At 44.1% G+C, this 16988-nt stretch overlaps 1 protein-coding gene across 1 annotated transcript in view; it reads left to right on the top strand.

Annotated features, from left to right (window-relative positions):
• The window catches only part of NOX3 (NADPH oxidase 3), a 61278-nt gene that overhangs the window by 29141 nt on the left and 15149 nt on the right, over positions 1–16988 (top strand). The window contains exons 10-11 of the mRNA XM_078446451.2: positions 4126–4285; positions 16786–16932. Coding sequence (XP_078302577.2) covers positions 4126–4285; positions 16786–16932 — 307 coding nt within the window. The remainder of the gene's footprint in view (positions 1–4125; positions 4286–16785; positions 16933–16988) is intronic.

Genomic DNA, 16988 nt, shown 5'->3' with positions numbered 1-16988 from the left:
CCTGGTCTATCAACCAACCTTCCCTTTCGCCCACCAGCTGGCATTTCAGCCAATACCCCAACAAGAACTCAGTCATGTTTCTCGGTAGTCAATATGCCTTCTATCTGTGGAGTGCATCGTCAGCTCAAGGCCCAACATGATATGTCCTCTCCCCCACCCCCCCCCCAGGTCTCCCTGGGCTTCTCGGCCCCACCTCCTGCCTCCCCCCACAGCCCCCACCACCACCACCTTGCACTCAGCCGTTTTTCCAGGCTTCCTTCTTGTTTTTCTCTTCTAATCACCTTTACCACTTCTATCCCCTCCATCTGGAGCACTCTTCCCCAGATCTCTGCTTGGCTGCTCCCTTACTTCCCCCAGGCATTTGTTCAAATGTCTCCTAGTGAGGTGTTTCCTTCCTGCCCCGTCTGAGACAATGACCCCCAACTGAAGCTCAATAACCACTTTGTCCCGTGCCCTGCTTCATTCTTCTACATGGTACTTATCAACCACCTGACACACGAAATATCTGCTCGTTTATCTGTTTACCAGGTATCTTCCCACGCTAGAATGGAAATTCCATAAGAAAAGGGACATTATCCATTTGGCTCACTTTGTTGCGTGCAGTGCCTAGAATAGGCCCTAACTCTTAGTTGGTACTCAATGAATATTTATTGAAGGAATAAAAACGAGTTGTTGGAAACAGTGCAATTAACCTTCATTTGTTAAACTCACTGATCTCTGCCTCTATACACGCGTAGGCATATTTGTCTAACTCTTCGATATATGAAGAATCAGAATTTTACTGGACTTCCTTGTTCGATTTTATCTATTAACGTTATTTCGTCTTTGAATTGAATCAAACACATGGGAGGGAGAAGTATAATTTTTCACTGCTTTGGACCCAGGAAGGATTTTTTAAAGTTTGTTTATTTATTTTGAGAGAGAGAGTGGGGAAGTGATAGAGAGAGAGGGGTAAAGACAGAGGATCCCAAGCAGGCTCTGCACTGTCAGCATGGAGCCCACTTGGGGCCGGAACCCATGAACTGTGAGATCATGACCTGATCATTACATTTTTTAAATTTTCTCTTAATGTTTATTTATTTTTGAGAGAGAGAGAGGCAGAGCATGAGCAGGGGAGAAGCAGAGAGAGAGGGAGACACAGAATCCGAAGCAGGCTCCAGGCTCCGAGCTGTCGGCACAGAGCCCGACGTGGGGCTCGAACCCACGGACCGTGAGATCATGACCTGAGCCGAAGTCGGACGCTTAATGGACTGAGCAACCCAGGCATCCCCAGAAAGGATTTAAACCAGCCCGAGGAATCTGTGAGGCCCAGGCAAGAAGCAAACCTAGACAGAGAGCTGGGAAACTTCTTTATTCTGTGCCCAGGAAAAGGGAAGAGAATAGGAGCTATTTTAAAGCACTTTGCCTTCTGAGGTAAAACGAAGGAATTCCTCAGAGTTGATTGTAGAGATTTCAGTGACTAACCTGCTTCCTAGAGCTAAGGATTTCAGTTCTGACAGCCTGGGTTCAAAGCCCAGTTTTGCATATGCTCTTAGAGAGTACATGTCACTGTGTGCCTCGGTTTCCCCATCTGTAAAATAAAGATGATAATCGTAGTACCTAAGAGTTTGTTTAGGTTTAAAGGTGATAGTCCTTTAAAAGCCCTTAACATGACACATAGTAAAAAAAAAAAAAAAAAAAAAAAAAAAGGCTGGCTATTTTTATTAGCAAACTATGAAAGGTCACTGACCGCAGAGATGTCCATGACAGCAATGACCACAGGGAGAACGTGTCTATGAGCAAAGGCCATGGGTTCAGAGAGTCGAGGGTGGAGGTCGATGAGGCGGGTGGGTGTGCCTCGGACCAGAGCAACAAGGCACCGCACGGTGTGGATGCCAGAAAGGCTCATCGTTTTCCAAGCGGCATCCTTAAACTCTGGATCCAGATCGAAGAGGAAGTAGCTGGGTGAACTCGATGACCAAGAATTTGGGCAAAGAGAGTCGATTCAGGATTGCGAGAGGTCTCCAGAAATGGAGACGTTTTTGTCCAGAAAAGAACAATCAGGGCGTCACGATAGCTACCATCAACCATTGAAAGGCCTGAGACAAGAAAGGGAAGAGAGCTGGTGCGCGTTTCTCGGGAGTGTGGTCAGAAGACAGAGGTTGGTGAGACGTGCGAAAAACTGTCTGTTGCTTTGAACTGCCCCCCTCCGCCCCCCGCAAGTTAACAGCAGAATGCGATCAGCTGTCGGGGTGGTGGAAGGAAGGATGACTATATTATCAGGGCAGTTGGACTAAATATTTTCTCCTGCCTCTTCCAGCTTAGATGCACAATTCTGATTATGAGGAAATTTATCTATTGTGTATTTCTGTGGATTATGTGACACAATTCTTCTTTGGGTTTAATTGTTATCTTTTCAAATCAGTGTCAGAGAAGTCCCAAATACAACTAATTATAAAAACAATTAACGGTAAGACATTTTAATCCTTGGACAGTTTCATTTTTTCTCTCTCAATTCCCCTTATCTAATTATTTATAAAATAATCTACAGTGGGCTGAGATACTAACCCTTTCTGGTTAATGACCTTTTATTTTTATTCTTCCATTTCCATAAATCAATATGTAATAAAGCCTTATTAATTAAGATTAACTTGAAGAGAGTTAATTTGAATTATTAGGAGGTCTGGCATATGGAATATTTAAAAATAAAACCCAATTGAACTTTCATGAACACAAAGTAAGCCCAAATGGGCCAACCTCGGGTGCCTTCTACAGACACCCCTTAGGGAATGGTTATGAATAACTTAGAAGCCTTTTAATTAGCATATCTCTGTTCATATGTAAATGTGTGCTTTTGGAATAGTTGAGGTTATTTAATACATTCTGCTGACTGAAATATTTTAAACATTCCCTTTACAATTTATTCAACAAATTGTTACTGAACGGCTCCATGCCACAGAGCATGCCAGGCTTTGGGACGCAGTGGTGAGCAAAGACAGACCCGGCCCCTCCCTCTGGAGAACTTGTTGTCTCGTGATCAAGAGAGACACAAATCAAATCACGCGCACACACCCAAAAAACTGTAAAACTACAACAGTGATGCAGACTACAGAGGAGGGGTACATGGGGCTATAAAGTATATAAGAGGGGATTTAGCCTTAGTGCAAAGGATCCACGAAGCTCCCCCAGGGAAATGATGATTGAGAGAAGACCTAATGAAAGGGTAGCTATGAACCAAGACAGGGAGAGGGGAGGAATTGGGACCCAGTATTCCTAGTGATTACTTGGATTATCACATGCAAAGGCCCTGTGGCAGAAGGGGGGTACTGTGTATTTTGGGGAAGGAAAGAAAAGCCAGTGTGGAGAACTGGTGTTGAGAAATGGAGTCGAATCCGGGGACCAGTCTCTTCTGGACCATGTTAAAGACAATCGTATTTATTCAATAAATATGCTTCATCCTTACCAAGAAAAACTTGCTAAGCAAAGACAAAACGGCAGTGCCGTTCCCGGCCTGATCATCACAGATTTTGAGCTCACGTAATCTGAAACAACAAGTTTTAGAAGTTCCACATACCTGACAAATGATCTCAAAGTTATACTTATTCCAAATGAATGGCTTCTATTAGATGAAAATGATATGAACGCACTAAGATGTGGGACTGAATAAGTAAAAATAGAGAAGAAGCATGTTAGCAAAAGGACACATAAGCCTTCTAAACCACCTTCTGCTTTATTCCTTTGATGGTGGAAGAAAGGAGAGGAGGGAAGGGGAGGGAAGGGGAGGGGAGAGGAGAGGCGAGGCGAGGCGAGGAGAAGAGAGGGCCTCTTCTACCAGGGCCAAAACAAGCTTCTAGAAATTGTAAGAAGAGCAGCCCACGTGGAAGAGGAGTGGGCTCAAGCCAGAAAAGTCAGGCTTTGCCCTACCATGAATGCACCTGGGCTGGCCTGTCTGGTCGTCCCCCCGTGAGTCCAGGCCCCCAGTTCCTCATGTTAAGTCTAGGCTCTCCAGACAGGACATTCTCAAGCTCAGAGCCAACCCCCCTGCACCCATTTACAAACATCCTGCAAAGAGCCGTGCTTGAGGGTGGCTTTGTTTTCGAGAGCGTCGCGGCTGAACGTCACCGAGGCCACATTCTGTGATTGCAGGCTGGCGGTGGACGGGCCGTTTGGAACCGCACTGACGGACGTGTTTCACTACCCAGTGAGCGTGTGCGTTGCTGCAGGAATAGGGGTCACTCCCTTCGCCTCTCTCCTGAAATCCATATGGTACAAATGTGAGTCGCACACCCAGCTGAAGCTGAGCAAGGTATGGAAAAAATCATGAGTTCACACTTAACGTGGATTAAGAGGTTCCACATCCTTCTATCTATCATCTGCCAATTCCTGGGGAGGATTTTAATTAACTATGAGGGATAAATTCAAGGATCCTTAACTATACTTATGTTCTTAAAAATCTCCATTCGGTATTACATTTATGAGAAGGGTTATGTCTAATCTTGTTAAAGATGACAAGACATAAATTTTATTGCTTCGTTGCCATTACAGGACATGTAATTGCTCATGTCAGTAAAATATGGACAGGCTGCAAATGGCTTTGTGACTGGGCGACAGTTAGTGATATTAACAGGAGGCCTTTCCCTTAGTCTCTTTGGCCTGATACTATGGTTGCAGGATGCAATTCAACATCTTCCTTTCGTGCACTCGTAGCCTTAACAAGAATGCCACGGTTGGAACTCACTGGCCTGCTTACTTGATATCGCCAAGCTCAGAATCTCTTTTGTCATGTCTGATGTGTTCTCTGACTAGACACCTCCATGGTTACCTTCCTTCCTTTGTCCTGCCCAGAGACTGTCCGTACTTTAACCCTCCGAGGCCCAGCCGTAGACACCAGAACAGCAGGAGAAAGGGAGCCATGTTGACGCCGGGGGGTGTCAATTCAGGAGGACTCGGGATATTAAGCGAGCCCGGTTCCGGTCCTGATTCTGTCAGTTGTCTGGTTCACACTTTGGCTACACTTTCCCACCTGTCAAAGGAACTCACTTAATTTGATTAGCATGTCTGTCTAACATAGTTGGATATGAACATTAGTCTTATGATATGGCCCACAAAAGAGAACTCTGTGGTCATAAGAACTTAAAGTGCTACAAATCTCATTCTAGGAGATTCACATCATTTCTTGCCCTATTAAATAAGTTCTATAGAAGAGAACCTCATTCGGTTTTGTTTCACCCACTTTTGTCAGGCTTAGTTAGCCATGGAAACCTTCTCCACCTAGCATTTATTGAGCAAGAGCATTCTTCAAAGCACTGGGGCAGTATGAGACTAGAAGAGCTCTAAAGTTGGGGCTTTCCCAACTAAGAAATAAGAATAGAATTCGCTATCATTTCGTGAGTTTCCAATGACAGGTGCTTGACCTACACTTTCTCATTGGATGGTTATAACCTTCCCAACAACTTTATAAAGTAGATAATACCAAGCTTGTTTTCCAGATAAGGAAGCTGAAGGTTAGAGAAACCAACGTGTGTTCCCTAAAAATAAATGGGTAGTAAAAGGCAGAATCAGGATTCCGATTAGATCCATCTGGCTCTTTCCATGACATGACCAACATATGGTAGATATGACTGCCACCATTGTGTTATAGGCAGACTGTGGGACTCCTGGCCAGAGAATCCGCCCCAGCCTCACTGCACCCTCACTAAATGCATCACCTTGAGTGACTCAAGTCACCTCTCTGACTGGGTTTCCTGATCTGCGAAATGGAGAAATAAGGGCCCATCTCCAACGGGGAGTTTTAATACCAAAGAAGACAAGGAAATAATGTAATGTGTGAAGAATGTAACGTATATGTGTACAGAATGATATAAAAGTTCATTATCACTGCCAAAGATGTGGCTTCTACTACTAATAGCTTAGACCCATCAAGCCTTGACTACCTGGCAGGTGGGAAGTTAGGCGTTTTACACATACTATCTCACATCATCTTTTTAAGGAACTTATCATTTTTATTCCCATTTACAGATGAGAAAATCGAAGCTGATCACAAAGCTAATAGGAACGATAGCTTGTATTATCAAATTGACATCATTGCTCTTTCAGATAAGTGACATCCTCAGTTTAGTCCTGAGGAACCCAAAGCACAGAGAGCTGGGAAATAGTAGAAGGAGAGTCCAAATCCAGACTCTTCTTTTGCTAAAGCCCATCGCCTCTCCTCTCTGCCACAGTAAGTTCCAACAGAGTGTCTTAGTCTGTTGGGGCTCCTATCCCACGATACCAACAGAAACGTATTTCGCACATTTCCAGCTGCTGGGAAGTTCAAGGTCAACGGACTGGCTGATGCGGTGTCTGATGAGAGCCTGCTTTCTGGTTTACAGATGGCGGTCTTCTAGCCTATAGCTTCCCTGGCACCCTGGCAGAAGGGGGTGAGGGAGCTTTTTGTAGTCCTTTCTTCTTTTTTCATCAGCGAGAGTCCGATTTGTTGTCTCGCAGTTCTCGACTCAGTGAGGAAAAAAATAGACACAGAAGTCTAGAAGTCTGGAGTCCTTTTCATAAGGGCACTGGTCTCACTCCTGAGGGTTCCTCCTGGATAAACACATCACCTCCAAAATACCCAACTTCCCAATATTATCGCTTTCGGGGATTAGGTTTCAAAATATGAATTTTGGGGGGACGCAGACATTCAGTCTATGGTACAAAACAAGTGAAACAGCTACTTTTCTATTTATCTGGGCCTCACAACAATGCTTTGTTATGGTTTATGAGGATTTCTCAATCCCCTAAGCTTTCTCTTTCCTCTTGCTGTCTCCCAGGTAAAACTCACCCATACAGGCAGCTTCTTCCTTCATGGTTTTCCCAACACTAAAGGTCATGTTATATTTCACATGAAGATGGTGATGGTGGGCCTGACTTCCGTTGACTTATTCGCTCAGTGAATAACTATTCAGCACCTACTACGTGCCCGGCCCTTGGATACAGACGTGACATGCCTCTCACTTTCCTCACACCAGACTTAGAGCACCCCACCCTTCTCTCAATATTCATTAGCCTTATGCTTTTATGTCATGTTCACAAAGGATCTCATTTCCCCTGATTCTGAGCTCCTTGAGTGCGACTTCTTTGGATATGCATAATGAGATACACAAACACACACACACACACACACGCTATAATTTTTTAATAAATCACCTAGTGAATAAATGTCTCCATGCCAAAACGAATGAACAAATGGCTTCTATGCCATTTTTGATAAAATCCTAGTTTACGAAGATTAAGTCATGTTTATTTAACCAAAAAAGCTATCTGTTCAGTAATGTTATAATTCAAATAATATGTTTCAATTATTTTACTACAAATAGGAAAAATTTTTATAAGAACCCACAAAATCCTGACACCACCTCCTCCTTCACTATTTCATTGTTATTTCTGGGCTCTGTGTTTGGGGTTTCTCAAGGCTGTTTCAGCGGGAGGGTTAAGCAGTTACCACAAAGCTATAAAACAGGGTCATTGGTCTCCATCCAAAAAAAAACCCCAAAAAAAACCAAAACAACAAAAAAAAAAAAACAGAAGCCAAAGGATTGGAAATAAAAAAAGATGTTTTTATAACTTACAGAAACTGGGGGCAATATTGGGGCAAGAGTCCACCAAAAATAAAGGTCAGAATAATGGTATATGGCAGAAGAAAGCTAAAAGCATAGAATCACAAAATAACTTGAGAGGTCTTAACTTCCCAGCTTTGCATATGACCATGAAAGGTCAGAGTCTGTACTTAGACTGGGAAATGAGGAAATGATTTGTCTGAAGTCCCCCAGCTGGTTAACCGCTGAATCAGGATCGGACCGTGTGTTTCCAATTTCCACATCAAGGCTCTTTTATGCAAGAGGTGAGATTTCATGCTATTGAAAGTTTAGGCTGCAAATTATGCTTAAGATCCTTATGCTTAAGTTAGAGTCTACATGTAGCAGAAGTTTAAAGAAGTTTTTCTGTTTTAAAGCCACTCTGTGCTTGTTTGAGTACAACTATCATTAGGCTTATGTAACTAATATTTGTCAGGGCCGCCTACATGTTTTTGAAGTATAAATACCCTTTCCATGAAACTGTCAGCATCTATATAATTTTTAAGTGCAGGGGAGCACAGCGGTACATATTTATCTAACAGCGTCCTCACAATTATAGATCTGGACTAGAGTTTTCAGATTGTTCTCTTCTGTAGTAAGGAAAGGGGAAAATGCAGCATAGGGGTTCTGAGCTGGAATGTTAAGCCTAGATGGTTAACTGCAATGAGATGGGATTTCCTCCTCCCTGTATAAAAGACCGGTTGGCATAAAGGCATACATTTTTACATGCAAGCCTGACGTTGCAAATCTACAGTAATAACAAAACCGAAAGTTTTGTTGGTTGTTAACCATTGCGAACTGTGATCTCTTCACCCTTCTCCTCTGCCACGTTATTCTAGAAAACTTCTAAGTTAAATGCAGGAGAATAGCCAATAGGACGCCTGCTGCTTCTTTAGGATCGTGTGTAGCGTTTTCTATTTGAAGCCGGGATTTTAAATTTTCTTTCTAACTATCTTTTATTTTTAAAGATGGTGGGGAGGAGGGGGAGAAGGAGTTGGGAGGAAATTTCCCAAGAAGGCAAAGTAACAGTAAGTAGAATGATGGCTTGCCAGGGGGGAAAGAAATGGGGAAAGGCTGTAATATGTGAAAAGAGGTGTTTTCAACACAGGAGTAGGAGTCAAACTTCACTTGGTGGAAGGCACAGGACACATCTTCGGGATGAGGGGAGGAGGTGTGGGTGGTTGAGGAGTCCCTGATACAACTTGAGGGAAGCTGAGTGCTGGGCGTGTAAATACCCCCTGGCAACGAATGTCCTCCAACGCCTGCCTAACGGGATGATTAATTCCACATCGCACTCGATTTGTGAAGAGAGCTTTTGAAAAAAATTAGGACAGTTTGCTTGTGCAAACTGTCAAAATGATGAATGAAATAGGTGTGTACAAATGGGGAAGGGGGGATTGCGGGCATCAATATATTGGCTTATACATTTTAGTTTCCCTAATGTCATGGCCGTGTAGACAGGGCTGAGAGCACGGCCAACTGGAAGATTTGGTTCATTTTCTTAACTGCATATGTAATCTTCAGACTATAATAAGATAGATTACCAAAAAACTGAGATAATCTCATTTCTTCATAAATTGTCTTCCTTCATCGCCTCAATAATACATAACCATGATAATGGGTATTTATAGTGTGTCCCATGCAAGATGGCCTTGGGTTCTTAACCTAATATAATAAACAGATAATTCAAATAAAAAGACAGCATGGGCCAGTGGGAACAGGCAAGGCGGCCAAGAAAGACAAAAATCCATACTCTACTTAAATATATTAATAAAACAAAGGAGGGCCTGCTCTCTTTTCTAATGAATGAAAAATGCACTTAATTTAATCTGTTTAGTTTGAGAAATTATTTGCTTTCCCTTTTCCTCACACTGGAGCTCTGGCCACTCCTGGAATTGATCACCTCTGCTAACCACTCACAGTGCTGTAATAAATTGAACTGGGACACACGAGGCCACGTTTACCTCTCCAGAAAACACCCGTGCCCCCCCCCCATTGTTCCCTAGACAGCCATAAAAGACTTCAGTCCCCTATCAGGACTCACCCTTGCCCTGTGGGATAGTGACTAGTATTAATAGTTTTGATATTGTGGTTTATTAACCACACAAGCCATACGAGAGTATAATGTCCTTGTAAAATATTCAAATAAAATAGTCAAAAATCTCCCTCCATTGGCCTTCCTCCCCAAAGTAACCACCACCACCACTTTGTTCTCTAAGGGGTTCACCATTAAACATGGGGGTGTGTCTCATTCCCTTGCTTCTCCATGCATCTGCACACGCACACCCACCCATGTGCATATCACGGTGTTGTTTTATTCATACGTAAACAGAGATGTGGGTAGGGAGAGACAGAGAGATGTGCACTTTGTTTTGTTGTTTTTTCCCTTTATATAACATGGCTCAGCGTGCCTTCAGCGTCAATACCTAGTGATTGACTATCATTTTTTTTCAATATCTGAAGTTTATTGTCAAATTGGTTTCCATACAACACCCAGTGCTCATCCCAAAAGGTGCCCTCCTCAATAACCATCACCCACCCTCCCCGCCCTCTGACCCCCCATCAACCCTCAGTTTGATCTCAGTTTTTAAGAATCTCTTACACTTTGGCTCTCTTCCACTCTAACCTCTTTTTTTTTTTTCCTTCCCCTCCCCCATGGGTTTCTGTTAAGTTTCTCAGGATCCACATAAGAGTGAAACCACATGATATCTGTCTTTCTCTGTATGGCTTATTTCACTTAGCATCACACTCTCCAGTTCCATCCACGTTGCTACAAAAGGCCATATTTCATTCTTTCTCATTGCCACGTAGTACTCCATTGTGTATATAAACCACAATTTCTTTATCCATTCATCAGTTGATGGACATTTAGGCCCTTTCCATAATTTGGCTATTGTTGAGAGTGCTGCTATAAACATTGGGGTACAAGTGCCCCTATGCATCAGTACTCCCGTATCCCTTGGGTAAATTCCTAGCAGTGCTATTGCTGGGTCATAGGGTAGGTCTATTTTTATTTTTTTGAGGAACCTCCACACTGTTTTCCAGAGTGGCTGCGCCAATTTGCATTCCCACCAACAGTGCAAGAGGGTTCCCGTTTCTCCACATCCTCGCCAGCATCTATAGTCTCCTGATTTGTTTATTTTGGCCACTCTGACTGGCATGAGGTGATATCTGAGTGTGGTTTTGATTTGTATTTCCCTGATAAGGAGCGATGTTGAGCATCTTTTCATGTGCCTGTTGGCCATCCGGATGTCTTCTTTAGAGAAGTGTCTATTCATGTTTTCTGCCCATTTCTTCACTGGGTTATTTGTTTTTCTGGTGTGGAGTTTGGTGAGCTCTTTATAGATTTTGGATACTAGCCCTTTGTATGATATTTGACTATCATTTTATTTAGTGCCTTCGGAGCATCCCAAAGTATGGATAGCTCATAATTTATATAATGATCTTATTATTAATGAACATTTTGGCTGTCCAACAAGTCATATGAACTATAACGAGAACAAATGGAGGCACAAACAAGGAGAGTCCTCACTCACAGGGCAAAGCAGTAGCATAGCCATGAGATAATTAACGTTAAAGACCTTTTAAAGAAAAAGTCTTGGAGACTAAAAATGGTTGACAAAGACTGGCCTCCGCCTTATAATGGTTAATCAGAAAAATTATTCTGTAATTATATTTCCTTAAAACAGAACATGGAAGCCACATTAAGGAAGTTTCTCAATAAGAACAAATATTGCTTCAAAATTTGTTTGCGATTATATTCATCCAGAGGACCTTTACGACAACAACAACAACAACGACAACAAAATAAAAGCCGGGACAATAATAGCTACCACTTTTTGGATAACTAACATTTATTTATGTTTTCTAATCAGCCACAGTCTTTATCTTTTTGGAGAGAAAAACTCTCTTTTTGGAAAATGGTACTGATTCCCTCAGTAGCAAGTCTCTGTCACCCTAGTTGTTTAGAGTTTCTGATGGTCCTGTATTTTGTTTTTGTTTTTTTAAATTTTTTTTAATGTTTATTTATTTTTGATTCAGAGAGAGACAGAGCATGAATGGGGAAGGAGCAGAGAGAGAGGGAGACACAGAATGTGCAGCAGGCTCCAGGCTCTGAGCTGTCAGCACAGAGCCCGACGCGGGGCTCGAACTCACGGACCGTGAGATCATGACCTGAGCTGAAGTCGGACGCTCAACCGACAGAGCTACCCAGGCGCCCCGACGGTCCTGTATTTTGTACCGCATGGGTATCTGAGCATATAGCATATAGTTCAGGCTGCTATAACAGAAATACCATAGAGTGGGTGGCTTAAACAGCAGATGTTTATTTTTTTCACAGTTCTTGAGGCTGGAAGTCCGAGATCAGGAAGCCCACATGACTGGGTTCTGAGGAGGCCTCTTTGGCTTACAGATGGCCACCTTCTGGCTGTGTCCTCACATGACAGAGACAGAGAGAGCTCTGGTCTCTTCCTCTTCTCAGAAGGACACCAATCCCATCATTGGAGGTCCCATTCTCATGACCTCACCGAAATCTGACCTCCTCTCAAAGGCCCCATCTCCAAATACCATCACATTGGGTTTCAACCTATATTTTTGGAGACAACACAAACATCCAGTTCCTAACAGTGGGGAATAGAGGGTGCTGTCCGGAAGGAGGCGAGGTCACAGTGTAACCCACTGGCCTTCTCCTGGGTGGAGGCCTTGGTCAAGGTCAAGGTCAACGCTGGCACTCCATAAAATGCCTCCTGTGGGCTTTGCACACGCAGAGCCTGGAATGCACTTGGCCAGTGAAGGGGTTCCTCTTTTTGGACCACATCCTACAATCAATGCTGATATTCACAAACTGGCGCTGGAGATAAAGCGTGGTTTCACTTCTTCTCAGTGATCACTGCCTCTATAATTCACAAGTGACCCATGGGAACACAGACCCCCCAAGTAAAGCCGATGATTCCCTTTGCTCTCTCTAATATACACATGTGGTATGCATTCTGGAAGCTCCTCCAAACAACAGGGAAGAGAACAGGGGTCACAACTGACAGGTCTGAGCACTTAATGCACGTGTTAGACACTGTGCTTCCATGACCACAGGCACTCTCACCCTCACCATAATCCCGTAGGTTGTTGTTCTAGAGGGTGGTGGGCTTTCTGCCATTTTATGTACTCGGTCATCCAGGCTCACAGTAAATAACCTGCCCCCAGTTACCCACCATGGGGATGGTGAAGCCAGGAGTCTAGAACAGGTTAGAGGACTCACGGGCTCACAGTGTCCAACTACTCTGCCTCACCACATCATCAAACTCTGTCCTCAGGTACAATCTCCTTCTTTGAAGAGGAAATAAATAAAAAATTGTTGGCCCCGTTCCATCCTCGGGGAATCGATGTGGGGTCTGAAGAAATAGAGGTTGTACCTGTGGAGGTATCCTCTGCCTGTGTTCAGAGATGACTCTCCAGGCTGTGAGATAGGAGCCTCTCACGGGGGGCACCAGTGGACCCCCCTGGGAAAGTCGATGGGTAGCTTTTCTTATTTCTTTTTCTGAGATTGCTTCTCCAAAAGCGGCACAGATCCATTTCCTTCTGACCCCCGAGTACCTTGACCTGGTCCAATGCAATTCTGCAGAATTCGAAGAGGAGCCCAGTTTCAGAGAGCGTGGGTGGCGCCCGAAAGCGAATACAGCTCTGTGTGTCGCTCAGACCCAGGCCCTCCGAGGTGGGGGTGGCTGAGTCCGGTACGGTGGTTCGTGCCAGGAATGATGTGACATGAAGGCTTGTGACAGGCCACGTGCACACAGAGCGCTCTAAACCCATTGTGGGCTGCCGGAGTGGCCTCGCGAAACGTCTGCGGGTCCATTATATCTCTAGAAATGTGTGCGACGAGTCCTGTAAAAGCAATAACTTTGTTACTGTGAAAGTCCTGAACTTTCATCTCTCTCCTGAGGATGACTTTCTACTTAACAAAACTTTTTAAAGTCGCCTTAAGTATTTGGGGCCCCGATACCAGCTACAGAATTCTGGAAGCCGCGCTTTAGACAGGTAACTGATTTGGGGTGGTTTTTTTTTTTTGGAGACTGAGGAGGGGTGAGTGTGGGAAAGATCACAGAGGTGTAGCCTGTAGTTTGGGATATTTGTTCTACCAGCGACCGGGTCCTTCCTACTGGACGAAATGCAGAAGTCGAACTATCCTGTCCCTTCACAGTGAGTGTCCCTCACCGTTAGAAGGATGAAAGAGAGTCAAAGTAAATAGCCTCTTTCTCCGTTCAAAGTCTCTTTTCTTCTTTTTCTGCCTGAAGCACTTCTGAGCCTATTCAGCTTTCCTTCATTGCCTCTTGCACCAAAGCTGCCCTGTGTCACCTGTAAGTCAATTACAGAGGGAAAAACACACAAAGCCATTAGAAGGAAGTAAAAAGTATAAAAGGCCCGGCAAGCCCTAAGAACGCTGACACACTGCTAAGCCACAAGAAAGCAAGAACAGGCATGATTTCTATTTGAAAGGATGAGGGTCAGAGTGTGCAGGAAGCTAAGATGTGGGCATTTTTCAAGTAAGGATGATTGAGACTGGATTTGAAATTGACAGGTTTTCAAAAAAGTAAACAGGGTATTTTTCCTACATGAATGCATGCTAAGCACGTTCCTTAAGGAGTGGAAATAATAGAAAATAAATCAATGATGTTTGTTTTAACCTGAATGCCACCATGAATGGTCCTGGGCAAAACAACCTACTGAGAGCAGGAAGCAAGGGGAGGTGCGTAAGCAAGAACGGTATTAAATTCAATCAATAGGTTTTCTGTTCTGCCACGACCAAAGCAAGGAAAGAGGAAGGCTAAGGTTTTCAAAGAATAATTTACTTTTTCTAGGTTTATTTATTTATTTTGAGAGTGAGCGCTCCTAAGTGTGGGAGGGGCGGGGACAGAGGGAGAGAGATAGAGAGAGAGAGAGAGAGAGAGAGAGAATCCCAAGGAGACTTCACACTGTCAGCCCAGAGCCCAACGCAGGGCTCAATCTCAGATTCGTGAGACTATGACCTGAGCCAAAATCAAAAGGCGGACCCTTAACCGACTGAGCCACCCGACTGCCCCTCAAAGAATAATTCAGATTAGGCACTACACAAAGTGAAAAGAAAGAGGATAGCAGTATTCATCACCAACCCAGGATGTCAAATCAGCCTCTCTTGCTTCATGATCCGTCCTCAGACCTGCTAGACACACCCCCGTGCTTTCCCCTCTCACGCAAAGTCAAGGTGGCCCCAAGCCCCGTATCTGTGCTTCCCGGCCTCCCCCTCAGACCTCATCTCTTGCTGCCTCCCCTCCTTCACAACTCCAGCCACACCAGCCCCCTGGCTCTTCCCCAGAGGTCCCACTCCTTGCTCCCTCCATCAGTACCGTGATTCCCCTGCCTCCTTTATGTGTTTGCTCAAATGTCCCCTTCTCTTGACCATCTGACGCCGTATCGCAGCCCTTTCCAGCCCACCTTGTGTTTCTCCATAGTACTTATCACCCTCTGATGTATTCCGTGTCGTGCTTTATCGTCTTCTTCTCCATCTAAACGCAAACTCTAGGAGAATGGCAAATTTTTGCTCTTTTGTTTGCTCTTAAAGTGCCAGAGCCGAGAAGAGTCTCGACATAGAGATGTAGGACACATTTGTTGAGTCAACAAGTGAGTGAATGAACACAATCACTGTACTTGTGTGTTGGGGGCAGAGGGGGGGGGGTTGGTTCATGGGGCACTCACCGGAAGGAACCATGGCTCAGATTTACGACTGCAAAGAAACAGGCACTCCGTCGGGGGGTTACCGCACTTAGAGATTATTATCGGAGCTGTAGTGGTACCGTCTGACAAATATTGGGCTCTAATTCTTTTTTTTTTTTTTTTAACGTTTATTTATTTTTGAGACAGAGAGAGACAGAGCATGAATGGGGGAGGGTCAGAGAGAGGGAGACACAGAATCTGAAACAGGCTCCAGGCTCTGAGCTGTCAGCACAGAGCCCGACGCGGGGCTCAAACTCATGGACCACGAGATCATGACCTGAGCTGAAGTCGGCCGCTTAACCAACTGAGCCACCCAGGCGCCCCTGGGCTCTAATTCTTAAGAGAAAAGGTCTTATCCTCTAGCTTTTTTGCTCTTACTGACTTCATATTAGAAATTCCTGAACAAACCTGGGGAACATGGGCAAGATGTTTAGCCTTGAAATACATTCTGTGATCTTTTTTGTTTCCTCATGAACTTGATCTGTTCATTAAATCTCATCTATAAGTTTCATCATGTTTGTGAGCTTGCAGGCTGGCTGGTGGAGAGAGGAGGCAGGGAACACCACCTATCAGAGGAGATGTTTGCTGATGGAGGTCAAGGCCAGCCCCCTTGGTAGATCTTGTTAAGTAACAGAGATGTCTCTTCGGTGGGGGGTGCAGGAAAACAGTAATGAGTAGCAAGGAACAGGGCTGTGAGAAAAATCAGGAGAATTACCAGATCTTTCTCCTGTGGTTTCTTCCAGGCACAATTATCTAAAACTCAAAGCACAAAAACTAAGCCTTTATTTCAGCAAACCCATAATACTCCTTGCCACATGCCGTTTGCTAAACACAGAGAGTTTAAAAAAAAAATGTTCCTAGACATAATTTCATTATAGTAGTTGACACACAAACTATTACCAACACCCACTAGCTTTCTTGGACACTGATATGTCTGGCGGAGGGGAAACTTCTGGCCCGTGTGGCTTCCTTCTGCAATTACCATAATCTCCACCCTCCGGAGGTCACGATGCGGAAGTGGATTAGCGCACAAGCCTTTGGGGTCTCTGGAGAAGAGAGTTCAAATCCTGAGCTTAGGTCATGAGTAAAGATGAAGGGGGTTGGTCTAACGGTTTATTCCCCTTGGGGCGCCGTGAAAGGCACAGCTAGTTATGATTATTAACCTCGCTGAAAAGAAGCACAGCCAGGAATGTGGTGAATTGGTCCTCATCCAGTGAAACTGGCAACAGCCCACAGACTCCTGACTCTGAATTCACTCTGGACTTTTTCAAACACAATGTGAATTTTTTCAAAAGAAATCACAGTGTGACTGTTCCCTGGCAGAGAGAAGCATGTCATTTTGCAGAAGTGCCCATTTGAGCTCAAATAATTTAATGGAGATAAAGCAGTCTGTGATTATCAGCACATTATGAAAAGCGGGACAGATCCACTCTCTTGTCTTCTCTCTTGACAGGTGTATTTCTACTGGATTTGCCGGGATCCAAGGGCTTTTGAATGGTTTGCTGATCTCTTACTCTCGCTGGAAACACTCATGAGTGAGCGAGGGAAAGCTCACTTTCTGAGTTATCATATATTTCTTACCAACTGGGACGAAAATCAGGTATTGATAAGACTCTTAAAATGATCAATATTACATACGTCATTTAAAAATAGAGC

The sequence above is a fragment of the Panthera onca genome, chromosome B2 (genome assembly GCF_046562875.1).
Source record: "Panthera onca isolate mPanOnc1 chromosome B2, mPanOnc1 haplotype 2, whole genome shotgun sequence".
Classification (NCBI taxonomy): Eukaryota; Metazoa; Chordata; class Mammalia; order Carnivora; family Felidae; genus Panthera; species Panthera onca.
The sequence above is the reverse complement of the archived record's forward strand: the minus strand, read 5'-3'. Positions and strand labels throughout refer to the sequence as shown.